Source organism: Cordyceps militaris (assembly GCF_000225605.1).
Source record: "Cordyceps militaris CM01 unplaced genomic scaffold CCM_S00002, whole genome shotgun sequence".
In the NCBI taxonomy this organism is placed as follows: domain Eukaryota; kingdom Fungi; phylum Ascomycota; class Sordariomycetes; order Hypocreales; family Cordycipitaceae; genus Cordyceps; species Cordyceps militaris.
Window position 1 is genome coordinate 1,874,279 of NW_006271970.1, and position 19,944 is coordinate 1,894,222.

Genomic DNA, 19,944 nt, shown 5'->3' on the forward strand with positions numbered 1-19,944 from the left:
AGCTGGTAGGTGATTGAAAAAAAAGGGCAAGATGACTCCCGCGTCATTCAACTGGTGTGCCTCTTGCGACGGAACAAGAAATTGGAACCATGTGCTTTAAAAATTCTTACATCTAGAGCAGGGAATTCAACATACCCTGGCGTTGAATACAGTTTTGCTTTCCCCACTGAATAAAAAACACCTGCATTGTGCCTAGAAACCAATGGCGAAGAAACAACTAACACGCTATGTACTCAAATAAACAAATATTCAAAAAATAACCAATCGTCGTGGTATACAAATACACATCATTTTCGGAGAAGAAACCATGCGTTTTAGGCGCAACTTCCTGGTCTCGCGCCTCCAGTCTCACACCTTTAGTCTCGCGCCTTGGCCTTTCTCTCCGCTTCTTTGCGTCGGTTGCCGCCCGTGACATTCATACCAGGCCTCCAGCCCGCATCGCTAATAATGCGCTGCTCGTCCGTGTACTTGGCGGCATCCTCCCACTGCGTGCGGGCGAGAGTGCGGCGGTCGTGGTTGGCGCGCGTGAACCGCCAGACTTCCGTGTCGGCCATGTGCCAGGCCTCGGCGGATGCACGGCGGCGGCGTGTTTCCGAGGATGGTGTGCTGGCCAGGGCGAAGACGTCCTTGGCGCGGTCGAGGATGGCGAGCTCGCGCTCGCGCTCGAGCTCGGTGATGGCCTTGGGGCCATAGGCGAGGTCAGGACGGTCCCTGTCGTTGATGTGGTCCGAGGGCACGGGGCTCTCGGAGCGGCCGTCGTCGATGATAGTCTGTGGGATGGCGAAGCCAAAGTACCAGTCGAGCGCGGCGGGGAAGGGGTCCTCGACGGTGAACCAGAGGGAGCGGGTGTCGGCGGTGTCACCCGAGATGGCCCTTTTCAGGGCCAGGAGTTGAGAGTAGCGCGAGCGGTGCTTGCCGCGTAGGCCCTCGGCAGCGGCCAGCAGCCAGCCGTCGCGTGTGGAGTCGTGGATGACGGTGGCGTTGAAGCCGTCCCGTTTGTTGGCAAGGACGGTGCGTGTCCACGGATGGGGCACCATACCAATGGTGAAGACGCTGCTCTCGTTGGCGAAGGTCTTGGCAGGCCGGACGACCAAGGGTGTGGTAGCACCGCAGGGGCCGCACTTGGGTAGGTTGGGGGGACACGAGCCCGCAAGAGGTGTGGGAGGACAGGATGCGAGAGCATGGGCTAGATCGGTCGCGTTGCGGACCATGTTGCTCATGTGATCCTCGAATGGGTTGATGACGTCGATGCCCATGGCGTACGAATTCTGCCACGAGGACTGCAAGTGCGCATTGATCAGTTCGTTGCGCAATGCTCCAAATTGGTGCTTGTTCTTGTCGAGTACCAGTTTTGGGTACTTTTTGGCGACTATGGTGGTGTTGTAGAAAGCCAACACAGGGGGAGTCTCGTGCTCGACCACTGCGTCCGCCGGCAGAGCGTCCAGGAACGAGCTGACCGAGTGGAGGTTGGCCGAGGCCATGACGTTCCGGACCGCGGCGTGCACTTGCTCCCTGGAACCCCAGAATAACGCGCTAGACAAATTGCCAGCCCTCGACAAGGCATTGTATTGGCCGCGGCGGAGTGTCGGCAGGAACCCGTAGTCGGTCCCCATGGGGAACACGACAGGCTGAGAAAGCAGACCACCGTCCATGGTGTCCCACGCGAGCCAGCGCAAAAGGTCCCTCTTCAAATCAGCGCCGACATCCAGGCTGTCTAGCTTGGCGTAGAGTGGATTGCTACTGGCCTCGTCCGGGCCGAGGATCGCCGGCTGGAAACCTCGCGCCCACCAGGCGCGCCGCCACATGAGCAGCAGCCGAGCGTCTGTGTCATTCTCGCCGGCCATTGTTTTGTCCAGCGCATCGTAGTAGCAATATATAGGCTGCCGAGTTTCCAGAGTCGGAAGAAGAGCCCTGTCGTCGTCCAGAGTCACTTCGTTCGAGAAGACTTTGGACAGGGCGTCGGCGTCTGCCAGCCACGACGACCTGGCGTATGTGTCATCGCTTTGACGGGGTGGCGGCTGCGACGGGGGTGTGACTGGTCGCTGCGCGCTCTTCGTGGCGGTGTCGTAGACTTGCGGCTCCGTCGTCGTCGCCTTTCGCTCGGGTGTGGAGAGACTCGGCGGCGAGGGAACGGCGGATGTGAGAAGCGTAATGAGGCAAAGGGCGGACAAGGACACGGCAGCGAGAAGAATAGTCAAGCGGCGCGTGGTTAAGCGAGGCATTGGGAGACCAGGGTAGGGTAGTCGTCGAGTCATGTTGAGTGGTGGGGTGAGGCGAGGTGAGGCGAGGGGGCGCGTCGCGGCACGACTTGAGGGACACGCCTGTTTTGGAGCGGCTGAAAGTAAGGCTGCGCTAGAGACAAGTCGAATGCAGTGGTTGAGAAGACGAGAGTTCCATCACGCCAATGAGCGAATGCAGAGCAAGCACGCTCTACAGTGGGCTGGCTGTGTTGAGCCGATGGGAAGTGTATTTGGTGTTTTCGATCATGGAAGGCGTGGCCGCAAAGGGGGGAAACTGGCGGCTACGCTACGATGTGTCGCGGCACTAGCCAGGCTAACCAGTCTTGGCGCAAAACACGCCAGCGCGGGAGAGCCCGTCGCGGATCGGTGGCCAGGAGTACAAGGGATTACCAGATTTTGTATGTATTTATTTGTGGACACCCAGTCAGGACTGGTGAGACCATCTTGATAGTTAATGCACGTGCTTTGGTATGAAGAATTGTCACAGTGTGTTCCCCTGTCACGCAGTACCCAGGTACCTAGGTACATACCTGTAGGTAGGTTCAGTAAATCCTTTGGTCTCGAGGCGCTAGCACATTTAATGCACCTTGTGCGCCGCGTTTATTGCCTTACTATTAGTACACATTTACCTATCTTGCCCTGAATATCATAACTACACCTACCTAGGTACTAACGAGGTCGTGCTGAATTGGGAAGATGGCGGCCGCGCTGCCGTGCAAAAATCAACTTGTCACGGCCAGGCGGCATGAGGGCGCCAGGTTCTGGGCGCCTGGGCGCTATTACCACACACCTGCCTGATGACCGTAATGGTATTATCGAGTGTCGAAGGATTTAGCCGCTCGTCCTTAGGTATCAACTCGCTTCCCCGTGACCCGTCCTATTCACGGTGTCCAATCCCACCCCACCCAAGTACCTACTCTAGTAGGCAGCCTGTTTGCAGCACCCACTGCCGCCCGTCCTACAGTCACTCGCTAATGTTAGGCAGGCCACAGCCCCCAAGGCCAGGCAGCCGCCGACCACCCTAGCATTTCCTCCATCTCTCCCCGCAGCTTTCGTGAACCCGGGCCTTGCGTATTATGAAACGATCATGACCGTGCTGCCCTCCCTCTGCCTCCCTCTCCATCATCTTTGATAGCCAGCCTTATTCATGCTCGGTACTGTCGCTCGCTTACACACGCCCCGTCACGCATAGTAAGCGCCCAACATGCCGCCGCTGCGCTTCAACGCGGACCTGTCCGAGGCCCAAGACAAACAGATACATGGAGTCTCTGACTTGGTCCACGGTGAGGAATCGGGCAACCTCAAGTTTACATATCGCCACGACAGTCTCCCTGAGCCTGTTGTTGTTCATATGATTGCCCATGGTCAGTCCAGCCAACCAACACCGCCCTCCTGCGCCGCCGCACCCACTAACAATAATACCGTGGCGACGTGTAGATTGCATGTCTTATCCCAAAAACTCGGGCTTTATTGTTTTCTCGGAATTCGACAATGGCGCTGATGACCTCGCTTTGCGCCTCGATAATCTCTCCCAAAAGAACAAGTGGTCCAGCATTGAAGAGGCTGTGCGGGTCATTTCAGAAACAATCACTTCCAGCATTGAGAAGGGCGAAGATAGTCCGTCAGAAAACTCAGAGGACCAAACATGGGAGATTGGTAGCGACCATGAGGAGTTTGATCCAATGGAAACCTCTAGCGACAATGGCGACCATGAACGAATGTCCGACCTAATGGACGTTGTCCGGCCGCTAAGTCCGCAGGCACTGGCTAACCTGAGGACCTCTTTGCGAAAAGCTCAAAGCGCAGGAATAATTGTCGGCATATACCCACGTCTTGAAGACAACTCTCCCGAAGTCATCTCTCTCTCTGCCCCAGCAACGTGCCTTGGCGTCGCTCCCAGCATTCTGGAATCCTGGGGTCTCAAACAAACCGACAACCTAGTATTGCTTATAAAAATTACCTCAGAATACCCGAATCTTGACGACTTGCTCCGGTATTCAAGCCGTCAAAACGTTCTGCAGTTTCGTTTCGGGAGATGCCAGGGCGAGAAACCCTCCGCGGCCTCTATCCAGTCTGCCTACCGCGATACAAAATACTCCTCAAAAGACAACGACATCGGGAACATCGTCGTTGAGAATGCCAAGCTTCCATTCGAGCTCATAAGAATGTCCAGCTCACTGGAGAAGCTACTCAACTCTGATTTCATCGGCTTGCTTCGGGCCAGGAGGATGCACAGGACTTTTTGGCCCCATGTCCAGCATATTATGTCAACCATTCAACTGCTGTCCACCGCGCAAAACAGCGTCGACCAAGGTATTGATGTCGAGTTTCTGAAGTCACAGGTCGATCACGTACCCTGGCAGAGCCTCGAAGGCTTAATCTCCCAGGACGGCGCATTGGACAGTGCAGAATCTTTTAGCCTACCGCTTGTTGCCATGCAGTTCGCCCTTCATCGACTCGCAAATTGCACGCGCTACTGCATGGTATGCAACTCATGCCTGGATCAAGGATCCTCAGCTGTAAAACCATATGTTTGCTCCAAATCGCTTTGCTTGTTTCAGTACTTGTCACTCGGCCTGGGATCAAGCATTGAGCACGAGATTATCACTTCTCCATACGTCGTGGACATGCTAATCTGCTTTTTTTACACCGCGCTGTCACAAAATTCTTGTCGCGAGCTCCCTGATGGACTCAGTATTAAAGCTGCGTATGTTAACAGCCAGGAGGCTCAGCGAGGCTACGTCACCGCAGTCGCAGACATGAAGGCAAGGATAATTCGGGACCTTGACTTTTCTAGACTGCTGGATGGACATACCGAAAAACCTATCAACGAGATCTTACGCCCTGGTGACCGCCTTGTGATTATTTATCGAGAGGCTGAAGCGCCATCTGCGTTATTCCCAGGCGTGGTTGTAAAATCGTGGTGTCAACTTACAGCATTCGTCGGTGGAGAGTGGACATTCGAGTGCTACCATGTCGACCGTTCAGCAGCAGGATGCACCACGAGCCCGCCACATTATGACCTTCCTATCGCCTTGCTTAAGGGAGGCAACTGGCACGGAGTGCATTTGTTTGGGTATTGGCAAAATATTGACAAGTTCGGTGACAAGGAGCGAAGTCTTGCACTGCTCAACATTCTGGACGGGATACCCTCAGTCCTTGACATGCGAGACTATTTGGTGGCCCAACCTGGTAGGCGGTTGGCGAGTTGGAGCCGGCTCAATGCATCCGAGTTGGCAGTTTTGAACTGGACTGTGGCTTCCAATCGGTCATTACTTGTGCAAGACGACTATGTTGTGACAGACCCGGAAATATCCCGTGGTTTACCTCCCGTGACCTCCCGGAACAAAACCAGCCTCCCAGGGAAGACTGAAAGCGCAGAGACGGCTAACGAGACGTGGATGCAGTTTCGATTTGTCCAAGGCGCGCCGGAGAGGGAGCAAAGGTTTGAGCAGAAAGCGACCCAACTGCTGCAAGTGACGAAGACTCCCACGATATTTGCCTGGCATGGAAGCCGGTTGAAGAACTGGCACAGCATCATCCGAACAGGGCTTGACTTTTCCGTCACGGAAAATGGTCGGGCAAGCGGTGATGGCGTGTATTTTAGCAGTGAAATGGGCACTAGCATGTCCTACTGTGCTCGCATGTGGACTACAAGTCAACTGTGTTATGCGGTAAGTCTTTCTACATTACTTCTAACATGTTAAGCGTCAACACGGGCATCGGTGCTGATCGGTTCACAGCGAGATTGCTGGGCCAAGTCGGAGCTTCAAATAAGCTCTGCCATTGCTGTATGCGAGTTGATCAATTGTCCTTCTGAGTTTGTTAGCCGGTCGCCGCATTACGTCGTCAGTAATCTGGACTGGATCCAATGCCGTTATCTACTCGTGTCGACAAGGCCGTCCTCAAGAGCCATGACATTTGCATGTTACGAACAGAAGAGCCACGAGACACCTGCATACGTGTTGCAAGATGCCAATGCATCCATAAGAAGTTGCTCACAGGTTATCGAAATACCTATTGTGGCTATTCCATTTGATCGACGCGCTTTGCAGGCGAGAGAGCCGCCCCAAACACCAACAGCTGCAGCAAAGGCGGCAAAGGCGGCTTCTTCCACGGAGAGCATCGCGCCGTCCAATTTTCACTATGATGTCGATGACGTGCAACTGTATCTGGGTGCTGAAGGCGTTGAAGATGGTCTCCATTCCTCTACGGCGAAACGACGGGGGTCCGAAGGCTCTGATTCTTCCCGATGCCCCCAGTCCTTTAGCAAGCGCCACAAACTCAGTCTTGAGTTACTTCCCACTAGAAACCTAGCAAAGCCAGACCAGACGCGCAATCCACTGACGTTTGACCCTGAAAACCTCAATATGAAATCGCTCCGCCTTCTCGGCGCCCCAATCTGGGCATCCACCTCGAAGCAAGCAGTCCGGCGGCTCACAATGGACCTCAGGGACCTGCACCACCGGCAGACGACGCTGGGCGACCTCTCCGCCGGCTACTACGTGCACACAGACAAGTCGGACAACATGTTTCAGTGGATCGTCGAGCTCTTCCACTTTGATCCGACGCTCCCCCTCGCCGGCGACATGCAGCGGCTGGGCTGCCCGAGCGTCGTCCTCGAGTGCCGCTTCGGCCCCAACTACCCCATGACGCCGCCCTTTGTGCGCGTCATCCGACCGCAGATGGTCCCCTTTGCGCGCGGCGGCGGCGGCCACGTCACCGCGGGCGGCGCCGTCTGCCTCGAGCTCCTGACCACCTCGGGCTGGAACCCGGTGGTGCACATTGATAATGTCCTGCTCCAGGTCCACGCCGCCCTCGGCGAGCCGGAGCGGCCCGCGCGCATCGACGAGGCCGCGCTGGGGCAGGATTACGGCGTCGCCGAGGCGGTGGAGGCGTTTAAGCGGCTCGCGCAGACGCATCAATGGGGAGTGCCTCCTGATTTTGCGCTTATTGCGGCGCCGAGTTGGTGAAGATGGGCTGCATGACCGAAGATGGTGTGAATTGACTGCTCATTTGCTCACGATTTCCCCAGTGGTTATACTTCTTGTATAATCGATTTTCTTACTATTATCATTTATTTCTCGTTATGTGTCTATTTGTCTTCGTCATGATAGGTAAACGATGCACTGTATCAGTCTGGCCGTCTAAATAGTCAGCTGGACGCAGCACAGGACAGACACACGTAATGAAGGAGAACATCTCTGACTTCTATATCGTGTCCCATTGCGGTGCTTGTCCTTTTTGTGTATGGTTTTACAATTCTAGTGTCACGTCCCTATTGGGGGGACAGTTGGGAAGAAAATCTCTTTGTAAAATCTGCCGTCAAAAAAGACAAAATAGTAAAAAAGATTGTGTGCAGCCACATTTACTGCCGCGAGGAGAAAAACAACCAAGTTTTTCTTTCCCTGTCCCCTGGGCTGCTTTTATCATTACGCATCCCCCTGTTTGCTCAGCGTACGTCGCCCTGTAGTTTTTTTTGGTGTTTCGTCATGGAAACTGTCAGATTCTTCAAACAAACCTTGCGGAAAAAACGGCCTTGGATAAAAGAAAAGGATGCCAAAGGTGCATAAAATAGTAGAAAATCAAAGAACAATGCGTTGGACTCTAAATGGTATCGAATTCGACTCTGCGTGCGGCGCCTAGTCGTGCTGGAACAAGACACTAATGGACTCGCCGTGGTGGACACGGCGGATGGCCTCGGCAAACACGGCGCTAATGTCAATGACCTCGAGCTTGGGGCAGAGACGGCAGTGCTCAGTCTGGGGCACCGAATTGGTGACAAGGACCTTGTCAATGGCCGAGGCGTTGATGCGGGCAATGGCATCACCGCTAAAGACACCATGGGTCAGTAGGGCGTAGACCTTGATGGCGCCTTCGCGCTTGAGCAGCTTGGCGGCGCGGGTGATGGTGTTGGCCGTGTCACCCAAGTCGTCGACGAGAATGCAGATGCGGTTTGCCACGTCGCCAACGAGCATCATGCTGGCGTTGCGCTGCTCGGTGAACTTGATCGGACGGCGTTCCTACGGCAGGATGTGAGTGTGGATCGCGGCAAACAGCAGCGGTTCATGTTACCTTGTGGATGAGGGCGAAGTCCATATCGAGACTGTCGGCAATGGCGGTGGCACGCTTGGCACCGCCGGCATCCGGCGAGACAACTACGGCTTCCTTATAGCCGGGGATGTGCTGGCGGATGTAATTTTGCAGCAGGGGCTTCCCGTAGAGATTGTCGACGGGAATGTCAAAGAACCCCTGGTATTGGGGATCGTGGAGATCCATGGTGATGATGTGATCGGCGCCGGCGCAGGTGAGAAGGTCGGCGACGAGTGTGCCGGCCTGAGCCACCCACTGCTTATAGCCTGGCTTGACATGGAAGGCAGGGACGTTGGTGGGTGTATTGTAGTCGTGGGTGGTGAAGCTGCGCTGGGAGGAGACGGAGCCCTCGGCGGTATGTCCGCGGGCGTGTGACGTCAGGCTGGCGGCGCTGTCGGCGCGCTTGGCGGGTGTGAAGTGGTCGGCATTGTCAGACTTGTCCTGCGAGATGCTGTTCTTGGCAAGCTTCTCGGCGAGACTGTTGACGCCATTATTGAGGCCGCTGCTTTTGGGCCCGCCGGGTCGCGGCGTTGCGGGCACGCTTTCAAAAGTGTAGTCTTGCTTCGCACCGTTCTCGAGGGAGCGGGAGAGGGGGGCACCGGCCTTGTTGTAGGGCCAATCAGGTTGGCGAGAGTAGGGAAACAGAGGGACGACGGCGGTGACGCGTTTGGCAGAGCCCGTCTTGCAGGCTGAGATCATGATGCAGAGGTCAATGAGGTGGTCATTGACGTGGCCGGAGCCGGACTGGACAATGTACACATCCTTGCCACGGACCGAGTCCTTAATCTCGCAGCGGCTCTCACCGCCGGAGAACTTGCCGAGGATGCGGTCGCCGGGAGGGATGCAGAGAATATTGGCAATGCTGTCAGTAAGCTCGGGGTGGGAATTGCCTCCGAGGAGGACAATGTTGCGGACCATGGCTGTACGAGGGCGCAATCAGCCTGCAGGTCGTCTTCGTTTGCTAGATGATGGATGGGGGCACTGGGAGGAATTGAGGTAGAAAAGCCAAAGCCTTTCAATCTTGTTCTTTCCTTTTCGAATGAGGGAAAATAGAGAAGAACAGTGCGGGGAGTCGATCACGAAGTCCAGCGGCGAGTAATTGGGGTATGCCGAGGGACAGCCTTTTTTTTTTCTTGGACTCCGTCGCACCGATTGCGGACCAGAATGGACCAGACGCGCGAGCGGCAATGACAGCAGGGAAAGAAAACGGAAGAAGGGTGAAGGAGATCTCGACAACTGGCAAGCGTGGTCAAGACCAGCAGGCACAGCGGGATGGCAGGAGGCGTAGAAAAGATGGAGGGTGATTGTTACAGCAGCATCGTGATGGATGGAAAAGATGAAAAAAAGTTTGGAGGGCCGAAAGGCGGGACAAGAGGCCTGAGTCAAGGTTTTTGGCGTGTGTGCGGTGCACCTTCCGTCCCCCGCCTCTCCACTGCAAGTTAGAGGACCAAAAAAAAGGAATAAAAAGCTAGTTAAAAAGAGGGAAAGAGAAAGGAAAAAAAAGGCGGCTGCGTGGTTCCTTTGGTGGGGTAAAACTGGTGACTGCATTATACGTGCTTTGAATTCAACGTCATTGGCTGTTGGCAGCTGCATGGATGCTACAGAGGTTCCTTGCCAACTGCTCGATGAGCAAAGGAGGGCTTTTTGACGGTGGCAAAAGGTCTTGAATGGAATAATATATTGATAGCAGACTGCACGTCAATCGATATATTTCGTCATGTATTTGTTTGCGCTCTCGACGCAACGGCTATAGGCGGGTTACAGAAATAGTGAGTGCATGGAACATTTCGGAAACGCTGATTCAAAGTAAGTAGATTATACAAAGATATGTGACTTACTCGTTGGATAAAAGCAGAGCACATAATAACTACCTAGGTACCTACCTATCAAGACAAGTCACTCAGTAGCAGTGACAAAGACACAGATTCTTGGCGTGCAGATTGCGTGCAGATTGCGTGGTCATCTTGCAGCAGCTGGGTGGCCCATGTGACTAGGTAAGTACCAAGTGTGCAGTGCAGATAGACCATAAAAGCCTAGAAACTAGAGCAATGGTACTTTGATGTCAATCCCATTCATACCAGGTAGGTAGGTAAAGTAGGTATCCTTGTTGACAATTTCTTTCATAGTGCGATGGCGGTTAGCGTCTCCGGGTGCCATCCAGCGCTAGAGGACGCCAACAGCCTTCCTGTAGGCCCTGTCTCCAGAGCGCTAGCCCCCTGTAGTCAGTCCAGCACTCACTGTATTACGTACGCAGGCGGTGATTGGGCTGGCCGGACAGCTAGAACTCGTTTTCTGCCGTAAAAAAAGAAAAAAAGTTGGGCAAGCTTCAACCCAGAACTTGATGCCAATCGACAACGCATTCTTGACAATCGAGTTTGTCTGCATTGTTGACAATCGAGTTTGTCTGCCACATTAAAATAGTTACAACTCTCACACCGCATCAACCACTTATAGCATCGCCACGATGAAGATTATCGAGGCTCAGGCCGCCGTCCTCTCCAACTTTGAGGTCTACCAGCACGTGGCGCACCAAAAGGACCTCTACAAGAAGACCAAGCGTCGTGGTCCTCCCAACATGGAAACGGTTGCTCGTGAAGTAAGTTGATTCTGCATGAACAAGATATCCACCCCCCCTCTAACTTGGCCCAGCTGCTCCAGTACCTCCGTACCGCGCCTAGTCCCCTCAGCCAGACGCCTCTCACCTACACGCCGTCGTGCATCAAGACGCTCATCCAACGCCTGCAGCCCTTTGAGCTGTCCAAGGGCGAGGTCGTCATGATTCTTAACCTGCGGCCTGCGTCCGTCGCCGCTCTCAACACTGTTCTTGAAGACATGGGCGACCGATACACCGAGACAGAGCAGGAGGACCTCGTCACTATTACCTCCGAGGTCCTCGGCCAGTTCGACGAGCCAGAGGAGGCGCCTGACGCCGACACGTCCATGCAAGACACCGCAGAAACAACCTCTTGAATCCTTGCATCTAGAAAGCAGACCAAGTCGGCACCTGCCCTGCTGCATGTCACAATATGACACAGCCACCCTCGGTCTGGCCTCCTTCGGCTGTTGTCGTCTTGACCGCCGTTGCACATATATCTTCAAATGCGAGCTTGATCAGTTCACCCGTCGAAGCCGAGCACTCTACATAGCGATCAGCTCGCAGGCTCTGCGCCATCTGATAGGCTTCTTGCGGGTAGATGACGCCGTTGGGGTCCGTCTCAGACCGCAGATCACGCTTCAAGCCCAGAACGACAATCGGCACGCCGTCGATGCGAGGGAAAGCCCCCTTAACTTCGTCAATCCACTATATCGGCCATTAGCGTATCCTGCTCTGCAACCTGCAATTGCTGCCAAAAGTTCGGACTCCTCACGTAGCGCTTCATGTTGAGCAGACTCAACCGCTGGCTAATGTCATAACATATAACCACGACGTCCGGATCCAGCAGCCGCCAGTTTTCCGGGCTCGACGTGTCCTGGAACTCTAGTTGGTATTTTCGCGCAGACAAGTTGACGTTGAAAATGAAGGGCTGGTCAATGTCGCGCAGTAGCGGGATTGGATTCACATTCTCCCCCGCGCTGAGCCGCCTATCTCGGCTGTCAGTCACATGCACTCACCCACAGTGTAGCTCCTAGATATAAGAAATACATACGATAAAAATGTCGTCTTGCCGCATTGTTCGTCACCCACTAGCAGGATCTTGACTGTGTCTCCTTCGAAGGCCATATTTGGAGCATTGTGCAGGGTCTGACCTCCTGCCGTCCAAACGGCCTGCCGAGAGATAAGGGCCAGCTGCCAGCCGCTGATAACACGCTAACTTAAAAAACTTGGACCACTCAACATCAACTTCCAACTTCGACACCCAAGTCAACACTCACACGACAGCGAGCCCCAGTTTTAGACTCTGGGGCCTGCTAAAAAAGAACCGACGGTTCTTGAATATTATTTCCATGATTTTATGAGGCTGTTTTTTTGGGCAAAGAGGCCGTGTTGCTGCGCTGAAGCCATCGCTCGAGTCACGGGCACGCAGTGGCCCGTCGCAAGCTTTTCAACCACCCCACCAACCGCATATCTCAGCGCCAGAGCGAAGTCGCGAAAGAAGATGGATCCCGCCAACTACAACAGTTGGACCAAACTCGGTCTTGTCGAGAGAGTCCGGCAGCTAGAGGCTGAGCTGCAAAGGAGACCGGCGGCACCAGAGCCCGAGCCAACGCATGGCGATCCAGCGGGGGCATCAACCCCTGGCACGACAAGGCCGAAGGTCAGGCGCAAGATGGACCCCTCAAAGTATTCTACCCGCTTCATCGCCCTGAAGCTGGCCTATCTCGGCAAGAATTACGGCGGCTTCGAGTTCCAGGCCGAGGGCCACCAGCCCAGCATCGAGGAGGAGTTGTGGATTGCCCTGACAAAAGCGTGCCTCATCTTTCCAGAAAACGAAAAGATTGTTGATTTTAACATTTGCGAGTACTCAAAGTGTGGGCGTACAGACAAGGGAGTCAGCGCCTTTGGGCAGGTCATTAGCATTCGCGTGCGGAGTAACAGGCCGCTGCCCAAGGAGCCCAAGCCGACGGTAGAGGGCGCAGCAGGACAGGACACGGAGCAGCAAGAACCAGAAGAAGAGGAGAAGCCGTTTGACCCCATTGCAGACGAGATACCCTATCCCATGGTCCTCAACCGACTGCTGCCGCCCGACATTAGAATCCTAGCCTGGTGTCCCTCGCCACCCCCCAACTTTTCCGCGCGCTTCTCCTGTCGCGAGCGCCAGTACCGCTACTTCTTTACCCAGCCTGTCTTTTCCCCCGAACCCTCTTACGGAACTGGCACCGGCACCACCCACCCGGGGTGGCTGGACATTGACGCGATGCGTGACGCGGCTAAGCGCTTCGAGGGTGACCAAGACTTTCGCAACCTATGCAAGATCGACCCCGCCAAGCTCATCACCAACTGGTCCCGCACCATTTTCGAGTCGGACATTGTCGAGGTGCGCGACGCCGCCAGCGCGCTGCCCTACGTCACCGCCGCCGGCTTCGCGCCCTCTGCCCTTGTCGGCACCAGCTCCTTCCCCAAGGTCTACTACTTTCACGTGCGCGGGTCGGCGTTTCTCTGGCATCAGATCCGTCACATGGTCGCCGTGCTCTTCCTTGTTGGACTGCGCCTCGAGAAGCCGTCCATCGTGAGCGAGCTGCTCGACGTGAACAAGTACCCGCGCAAGCCCGGCTACACCATGGCTGACGAGGTGCCACTGGTGCTGTGGGACTGCCTCTTCCCGGATCTGACGCAAGCGGATGACGCGGTGACCCCGCAAAACACGCACGTGGACACGATGCATTGGATCCGCGCCGGCGCGGAAACGCCGTCGAGGATGCGCGCTGGCTCGTTTGGCCCGTTTGGCACGCTCGATGGCATGTGGCGCGTCTGGCGCGGCCACAAGATGGACGAGCTACTGTCCGGGCAGCTGCTGCAGAGCATGGCGAAGCAGGCGGCGGGCGAAGATGCAGAGGCGCAGAAGACGATGGAGAAGAAGCCAATGTCGAATAAAAAGGCGGCGCTGAGCGTGCGCTTGTACGACGGCGGCAACACGGGCCGGCCGGCGGGCAAGTATGTGCCGATTGAGAAAAGAGATGTGCTCGAGTCGCCGGATGAGCTGAACGATAAATATGCGCGGCGCAAGGGGTTCGTGGACGCGGCAGATATGCGCGCAAGGTGGAAGGAGGGCAAAGATGTCGTCATGCAAGGTGATGAGTAGGATATAGAGATGGAGAAGGCATTATATAAAAGGCGTTTTGTATCTACTTGTGTGAGCTGCGTGAATTATCACAGACAGTGGGTAGAATATAGAGAACAAGGTGCTTGGGTAAAGAAGTGTGTTGTCGCTTGTGTTGGTATTAAGCATTACGGCTGGCTGGCGTGAGCTGCGTAATTATAAAGAGTCGTAGTCGTCATAATCTGTATACAGTTCCCTCCCAACTCCCAATTACAAAATCGGCGTCTTTTCATCCCTCTTCTCATACAGACACTCCCTCGCGCCGCGCCAGACGGCCTCGACGATGCGCCTCGGCGGCAGCAGCCCGGGAAACACCACCACCAAGTCCTCCTCGCCGTCGACAACCACCACGAGGTAATAGCGGACCTCGAAGCCGCGAAACGCCTCGTTGACGAGAATATCCCGGATCTTCTCCGTCGGGATGAAGCGCGTGGCGGCACGCGCAAAGTACCCCGGGGCACTCTCCCGCGTCTGCACGCCGAGCCCGCGCATCACGAGAAGGCTCTCGGCCGCGTGGACGCGCCGCGAAAGCAGCCGCAGCGCGAGTGCGGCGGCGGGGAGCAGCAGCGGAAGTGGCACGGCGGCAGCGACGCGCGCGAGGCCCTGGCCGGCGGCGTGGCGGTGCAGCACGTCGCGCGCCCAGAACAGCGTGTCGGCGGTGAGCAGGTCGGGCGGGAGGGTCAGCGGGTGCGCGGGCGGGGGGCTGGCGAGCGGCGAGCCGGACCAGCGCGCCTCGACGAGGAGAATGGTGGCGAGGGCGAGGCCGACGCGCAGGAGCAGCAGCAGGATTCGGAGGAGGCGCAGGGCGAGCGTGGACGGGGGCTGCGTGGTGACGGTGAACTCAGTCGTGGTGGGCGAGGGGCGCCGGATTTGGAGGCGCGGTGGTGTGGTGAGCATGGTGGCGGCGGCTCCGTCAGATATTTAAGGCGGGATTTAGTAAACAATCCATCATGGCTTGCAGGGGAAGACAGATTTGAAAGATGTTGTTTGAAGCTGTGGTAGTAGGACAGTTGGTGTGGGGAGTTGTCGCAGAGCCCAAGTGGGGCAGCATAGGTATATAGCACAAAATAGCTGGCTCTTTTTTCGGCTGTAATGGCTCAACTGGGAAACTTCTCGTACTTTTCTCGTTTTGCGACCGCACCAAACACCGTCAGATCCCCTTCTGTTGGCGCCCAGCCCGAACGCTGCGGTGGCCGCCCGCTCGCATGGGCAACCTGCGACCGCCGGTACACAGGCAGTTTACTCTGTCCGCGGCCCTCAGCACTGGAGATGACCCTTGAGGGAGGTTTCACTCTGCAGAGAACTCTCCCCCGTCGCGTGGCGGGCTGGATCACGACCCGGAGGGGAATTTTGGGCTGGTTGTGTGAGAAAGAGAAATCAACCAATTTTTTTAAACTCACTATTTTTTAATTTAATATTATTATTATATATCTAGTTATTTTTTTCTAAGTAATAATTACTTAGCTAAGTCTTAATATTCTACTATTACTTATAATATTTAATATTTTAAGTATATATAAAAAATAAATTTAAATATACTAATTAAGCTATTTTTTACCTTTTTAATACCTCTATATTTATTTAGAAGTAGAAAAAACCTAACTAGCTAGGGGAAAAACCTCTTCTCTCTTTAATAATATTATTATATTTAGTATATATAGAAATTAATACTTTTATACTTATTATTTCTTTAACCTTATTAATACCTTTATTATAGTATTTATATATATTTAATATTAATACCCTTAATAGCTAGGTAGTATAGTGGTTAGTTATACTCCCTAATAAGCCTTATACCCTCTTATGGTTATCTTAACCTACTCTTTTTGCCTTACCTTAGCCTTACCCCCCCCTTTATAAGTTGCTTATAGGCCTAAATTACCGCGCTTGACTTTTAGGAGGGAAAGAAGGGGAGAAAAAACACAAAGAAGGGAAAAGGTACCTCTAGCTAGATTCGAACTAGCACCTATATACTAACCTATACAACACTCCTTAACATAGAACTACTATACTATAAAGGCTTTTAAGTATATATAGATAAAAGTCTTTATTATTAGGTTATAGTTTTTAATAGTTTACTTTTTATATTATATAGATATAAATTAGTAGAAATTACTTATTAGAAAAGTTAGCTTTTCTATTCTAGGAAGCTTTTAATATTACTTACTATTAGCTTCTTAATATTACTTATAGTAGTATTTTATAAGTATTTAAGACTAGTATTATAGTACTATATATAACCTTATAATTATTTAATTAGATATTTACTATATTGATTATTATTTATAGGAAATACTTAAGACCTTAATATTAAGACTAATAGAGTATATATAGAGTAAGAGGTAAAGTTGTTGTATTGTGTAAGTTCTATCTGGTTGTATGGTACGAATATATACTAGATATACTGGGTAATGGGAGATTGTTCTTCCGGCTTCCGGGCCGTCTGTCATCACTTGAGGCCTTGATTTGTAGTGCGTTGCTCTGACGATACCAAGCCACTGTACCTAGGTACCTACCTAATGAGTGGTATCAACAACAAAAGCGTGGTGTTTTTCAACAACACTTCTCCACGCCCTTAAACACCCACCACCTTATCGACACCAACGACAAACGTCATTAGCCATCATTCTACCGAGTCATACTATACCACTGCCATACCAACTGCAGCAATGCATTGTTGTACTTTCGACGGCTCGTCTGCTGACGCTACGGCCACCGAAAAGATTCGACGCGCCACGCTCGAGAAGATACAGCGCGACAAACTGGTGGACATGCTCAAGACACTGGACGCACTGCATGATCTTCCTGAAATTGACATCAATGACCTCGAAAAACTGTCGATAATACGCGGCCCAATGCTCGACGTGGATAACTGGGCGTCGTTGTTACCGAACGAGTTCCATACCAGGTTCTTCATGCCCTTTGACTGGCCGCAGGACTGGTTGGAATATGAAGCATGGTCCACGTGCGATTTCTGGATGCGGATGGATCATTTGGATCTACACCAGACCTGCAATTTGCATTTTCAGAAGTGTCGAGCGAAATGGCTGAGCGCACGCCTCTCTCAGCTGAACAACGTCGATCCCGAAATCTGGGACATTTATACGTAAGCCTTTGCTTTCTGTCGTTTGCTTTCGCTGCTGCTAAACCCATACTAACCCGCCAGTAGCGGATATTGCGATCTTCTGGAGCGTGCCGGACTTCGCCTCCCTTGTCGCTCATTCCACAGACGGAAAATGTTTCCGTATCACGAATACTCTGGCCACTGGGGGTATCTGGCCAAACTCGACACGGACCGGCCACATGCAGCCTGTTTAATGCTGGATTCAGGCGAAAATATTACAAGTGACGTGCTGCTGCGGTCCGAGGTGGCGGCATCAATATGTATGAGCCAGTACCAGCTGAAACACGGCTTCTTCATCAATCACCATACAAAGCCCATCCTCATCACGACCCTCTTCCGCGACCAAAAAGCCCGCTTCACACAGGCCCACTTTGACAGCAAGCAGAACAAACTCATGTTGCGCCAGTCCCGCCTCCTTGACCTGTCTGGCGCCCGGCCCGGGGCTGACGCTTGGCTAACAATTCGTTGGATGGCATGCACACCAGTCGGCGAGACCAGATATCCACGCGCTTTAGACAACGCAGAGGGAAACAGCCATGCGAGAGCAAGTCTGCCACCCTCCATCATGGTGGTCTCCAGCTGACCTCAACGCACGGCGCTGTCTGCATGATAAAATCCAGCGACGTCTCAAAATAGCTTTTTTCAGTCTCGTTAGTTTATATCCAATCATTTACCCATACAACATGCTATTTCTACAAAATCAGGGGCCAACCTACAGCAATTTGTGGATTATCCTCGTGATGGTGGCGTTTTCGCCAGCGCATCCTTGCCGCTGGACGGAAAGTGTAGGTCCTTTGTCCAAAGCAAGGCGCATCGGGTCGCGAACCAGCTCTCTACAGGGTTCCTGGCGCTAATAAAGCTCGTGGACGTGGCATGGTGTGCCTTTTCTCTGTACTGGTACATAGTGGCAGGTCTGGTCAATCTCTTCTCTTCTTACCATCCACAACATCCATCTCTTCTTTTCTTACTTGAGCCGATTTCATTTCAATCAACACCTCACGAAGTATGATACCCGAAACTGTCAGGGCCTGGCTCGACGCTGTCCAAAGCGAAGATGATATTGAACAAACCGTAAAGGACGGCCACCAGCGACTTCATGTTGCCAACACCGACTATCAGTCTGGCTCTACAATTCGCCAGGCTGAATTTCTGCACCTTCGATCCTTTTGGGAAATACATGATGGCGGCATGGATGATTTCGATCATTTGATGCGGGATAACCCCAAAACAGGCTATCAAGGGTATATATCCGAGGATAATGACAAACGCGCTTCTCAAATCCACGAGAACCGGACTAGTTACTTCCAACACTACTGCAAAGAACTGAAGGGAGCCAAAAATGATTTCGACGGCTTAACCCCACATCCAGACAGCGGCATTTGGGCTACTGTGCGTCTTTGGCAGACTCTTACCTACTGGCACACGAAAGAAAAGCCCGATTCGGACACGGAGAAGCCAAAGTCCAACATTCTCAAGAAAGGTCACAAGGCCAAATTCGCCTTTTCCGGAGAAGATTCTGCCACACAGCGGCTTCGGAACCTCCACATATCCACCCCTCCTCCATCTTCGCGACGCCCCGATCCAGTATTTGGCACACCCGTCGCAGTTTCCTACCAGATGGGGTTACAGTCGCAGGGCAATCCCTCCTCGGTGGATGAAATATATGCCAATGTCTCCTTGTTGCTCATGTTGCAGGCAGCAATTTCTGAGTCTATTTCCTTCCTCGGGAATTTGAACTGGGTTCCTCGGCGTCTGCCTCTCAAGCTCAAAGCGTCCGCTGGCGTAGGCACTTCGCGCGCCACCCAAGAATTGATGACGGCTCAAGTTGATGGATATCTCTGTTGCCGAGACTCGAACCACAATTTCTGCCCAAATCCGCTCGCCATTTGCGAAACAAAGCGATACGTCCGGTCGAACAAGATTGAAGACACACAGCGCCAGGAAACAGCGGAGATGGCATCTTGGATCGCACAGTGCTGTGGCAGCACTGATGGTCTTTTGCAGTCGTCTGCGAGCGGCAGAAAGAGGCGCCTCCTCATATCACAGGACAGGCACGAAGTGTACATTATCATTGGAGAGTACGGGTCAGAGTATGAGGAGTACATTACCGGTCGGGCTTCACTCTTGGCCTGCGCGACGCAAGCCGGCGCCGGCGCTGACTTTGACGTGGAAGCTAATGCCCGAGCGGCTGCCGGATCAGGCGCGTACGTGAGCCAGTTGGAACGGGCCGGCATAGAAACCGAGAGCTTGAAATTGACTAAACTTCTCTCAAAGCCGCTGCCGCTGCCGCCCTCGTCAGGCCGCGTGACCCGGTCCCGTGCGCTGCGGGAACCAACACCGCCCAAGGAACTGCCTAGCGTTGACGGGTTCTTGGTGATGCACCAGTTTGGCCCGTACATCATCAACCAGGAGGATAACGTGACGCGGTTCGTGCGCCGCCTCATCGCTCTAATGCTCCAGCTTAAGAGCGGCAGCGGCAGTGCCGACGGCGACGCGAGATTCACTTCGCAGCCACCGCCGGCGGAGTTTATCGAGAAGCAGATCCCACGTTCGTGGCCTCAACACGGGACTCAAGCCGGACCTCAAGAATAATCAAGTCTATCGAGTCTATTATTTCTATTATTCTGTTATTTCTATTAGTTATATTAGTTATATTATTTCTATTAGTTATATTAGTTATATTATTTCTATTATTTCTATTATTTCTATTATTTCTATTATTTCTATT

The 19,944-nt window shown here is 53.3% G+C and overlaps 8 protein-coding genes across 8 annotated transcripts; 4 read left to right on the forward strand and 4 right to left on the reverse strand.

The window, feature by feature from the left end:
- Nucleotides 1-356: 356 nt before the first annotated feature.
- Nucleotides 357-2,255, reverse strand: CCM_02498 (uncharacterized protein; the record flags this gene model as incomplete). Its single annotated transcript, XM_006667650.1, has 1 exon — nucleotides 357-2,255. One exon carries the CDS (start codon nucleotides 2,253-2,255, stop codon nucleotides 357-359), a length of 1,899 nt encoding a protein of 632 aa, XP_006667713.1.
- A 1,189-nt stretch (nucleotides 2,256-3,444) lies between these two features.
- Nucleotides 3,445-7,213, forward strand: CCM_02499 (ubiquitin-conjugating enzyme E2 Q2; the record flags this gene model as incomplete). Its single annotated transcript, XM_006667651.1, has 3 exons — nucleotides 3,445-3,604; nucleotides 3,678-5,914; nucleotides 5,984-7,213. 3 exons carry the CDS (start codon nucleotides 3,445-3,447, stop codon nucleotides 7,211-7,213), a joined length of 3,627 nt encoding a protein of 1,208 aa, XP_006667714.1.
- Nucleotides 7,214-7,882: 669 nt separating this feature from the next.
- CCM_02500 (ribose-phosphate pyrophosphokinase) lies at nucleotides 7,883-9,251 on the reverse strand (the record flags this gene model as incomplete). Its single annotated transcript, XM_006667652.1, has 2 exons — nucleotides 7,883-8,263; nucleotides 8,316-9,251. 2 exons carry the CDS (start codon nucleotides 9,249-9,251, stop codon nucleotides 7,883-7,885), a joined length of 1,317 nt encoding a protein of 438 aa, XP_006667715.1.
- Nucleotides 9,252-10,797: 1,546 nt separating this feature from the next.
- On the forward strand, nucleotides 10,798-11,303 carry CCM_02501 (RNA polymerase III, subunit C17; the record flags this gene model as incomplete). Its single annotated transcript, XM_006667653.1, has 2 exons — nucleotides 10,798-10,929; nucleotides 10,983-11,303. The coding sequence occupies 2 exons, from the start codon at nucleotides 10,798-10,800 to the stop codon at nucleotides 11,301-11,303; spliced, it is 453 nt and encodes a 150-aa protein (XP_006667716.1).
- A 49-nt stretch (nucleotides 11,304-11,352) lies between these two features.
- On the reverse strand, nucleotides 11,353-12,054 carry CCM_02502 (Rho-like small GTPase, putative; the record flags this gene model as incomplete). Its single annotated transcript, XM_006667654.1, has 3 exons — nucleotides 11,353-11,634; nucleotides 11,702-11,915; nucleotides 11,981-12,054. The coding sequence occupies 3 exons, from the start codon at nucleotides 12,052-12,054 to the stop codon at nucleotides 11,353-11,355; spliced, it is 570 nt and encodes a 189-aa protein (XP_006667717.1).
- A 376-nt stretch (nucleotides 12,055-12,430) lies between these two features.
- Nucleotides 12,431-14,074, forward strand: CCM_02503 (pseudouridylate synthase 3; the record flags this gene model as incomplete). The annotated part of the gene is made up of 1 exon (XM_006667655.1): nucleotides 12,431-14,074. One exon carries the CDS (start codon nucleotides 12,431-12,433, stop codon nucleotides 14,072-14,074), a length of 1,644 nt encoding a protein of 547 aa, XP_006667718.1.
- Nucleotides 14,075-14,302: 228 nt separating this feature from the next.
- CCM_02504 (phosphatidylinositol N-acetylglucosaminyltransferase) lies at nucleotides 14,303-14,989 on the reverse strand (the record flags this gene model as incomplete). The annotated part of the gene is made up of 1 exon (XM_006667656.1): nucleotides 14,303-14,989. The coding sequence occupies one exon, from the start codon at nucleotides 14,987-14,989 to the stop codon at nucleotides 14,303-14,305; it is 687 nt and encodes a 228-aa protein (XP_006667719.1).
- Nucleotides 14,990-16,761: 1,772 nt separating this feature from the next.
- Nucleotides 16,762-19,808, forward strand: CCM_02505 (uncharacterized protein; the record flags this gene model as incomplete). The annotated part of the gene is made up of 2 exons (XM_006667657.1): nucleotides 16,762-17,198; nucleotides 18,242-19,808. The coding sequence occupies 2 exons, from the start codon at nucleotides 16,762-16,764 to the stop codon at nucleotides 19,806-19,808; spliced, it is 2,004 nt and encodes a 667-aa protein (XP_006667720.1).
- Nucleotides 19,809-19,944: the final 136 nt, after the last annotated feature.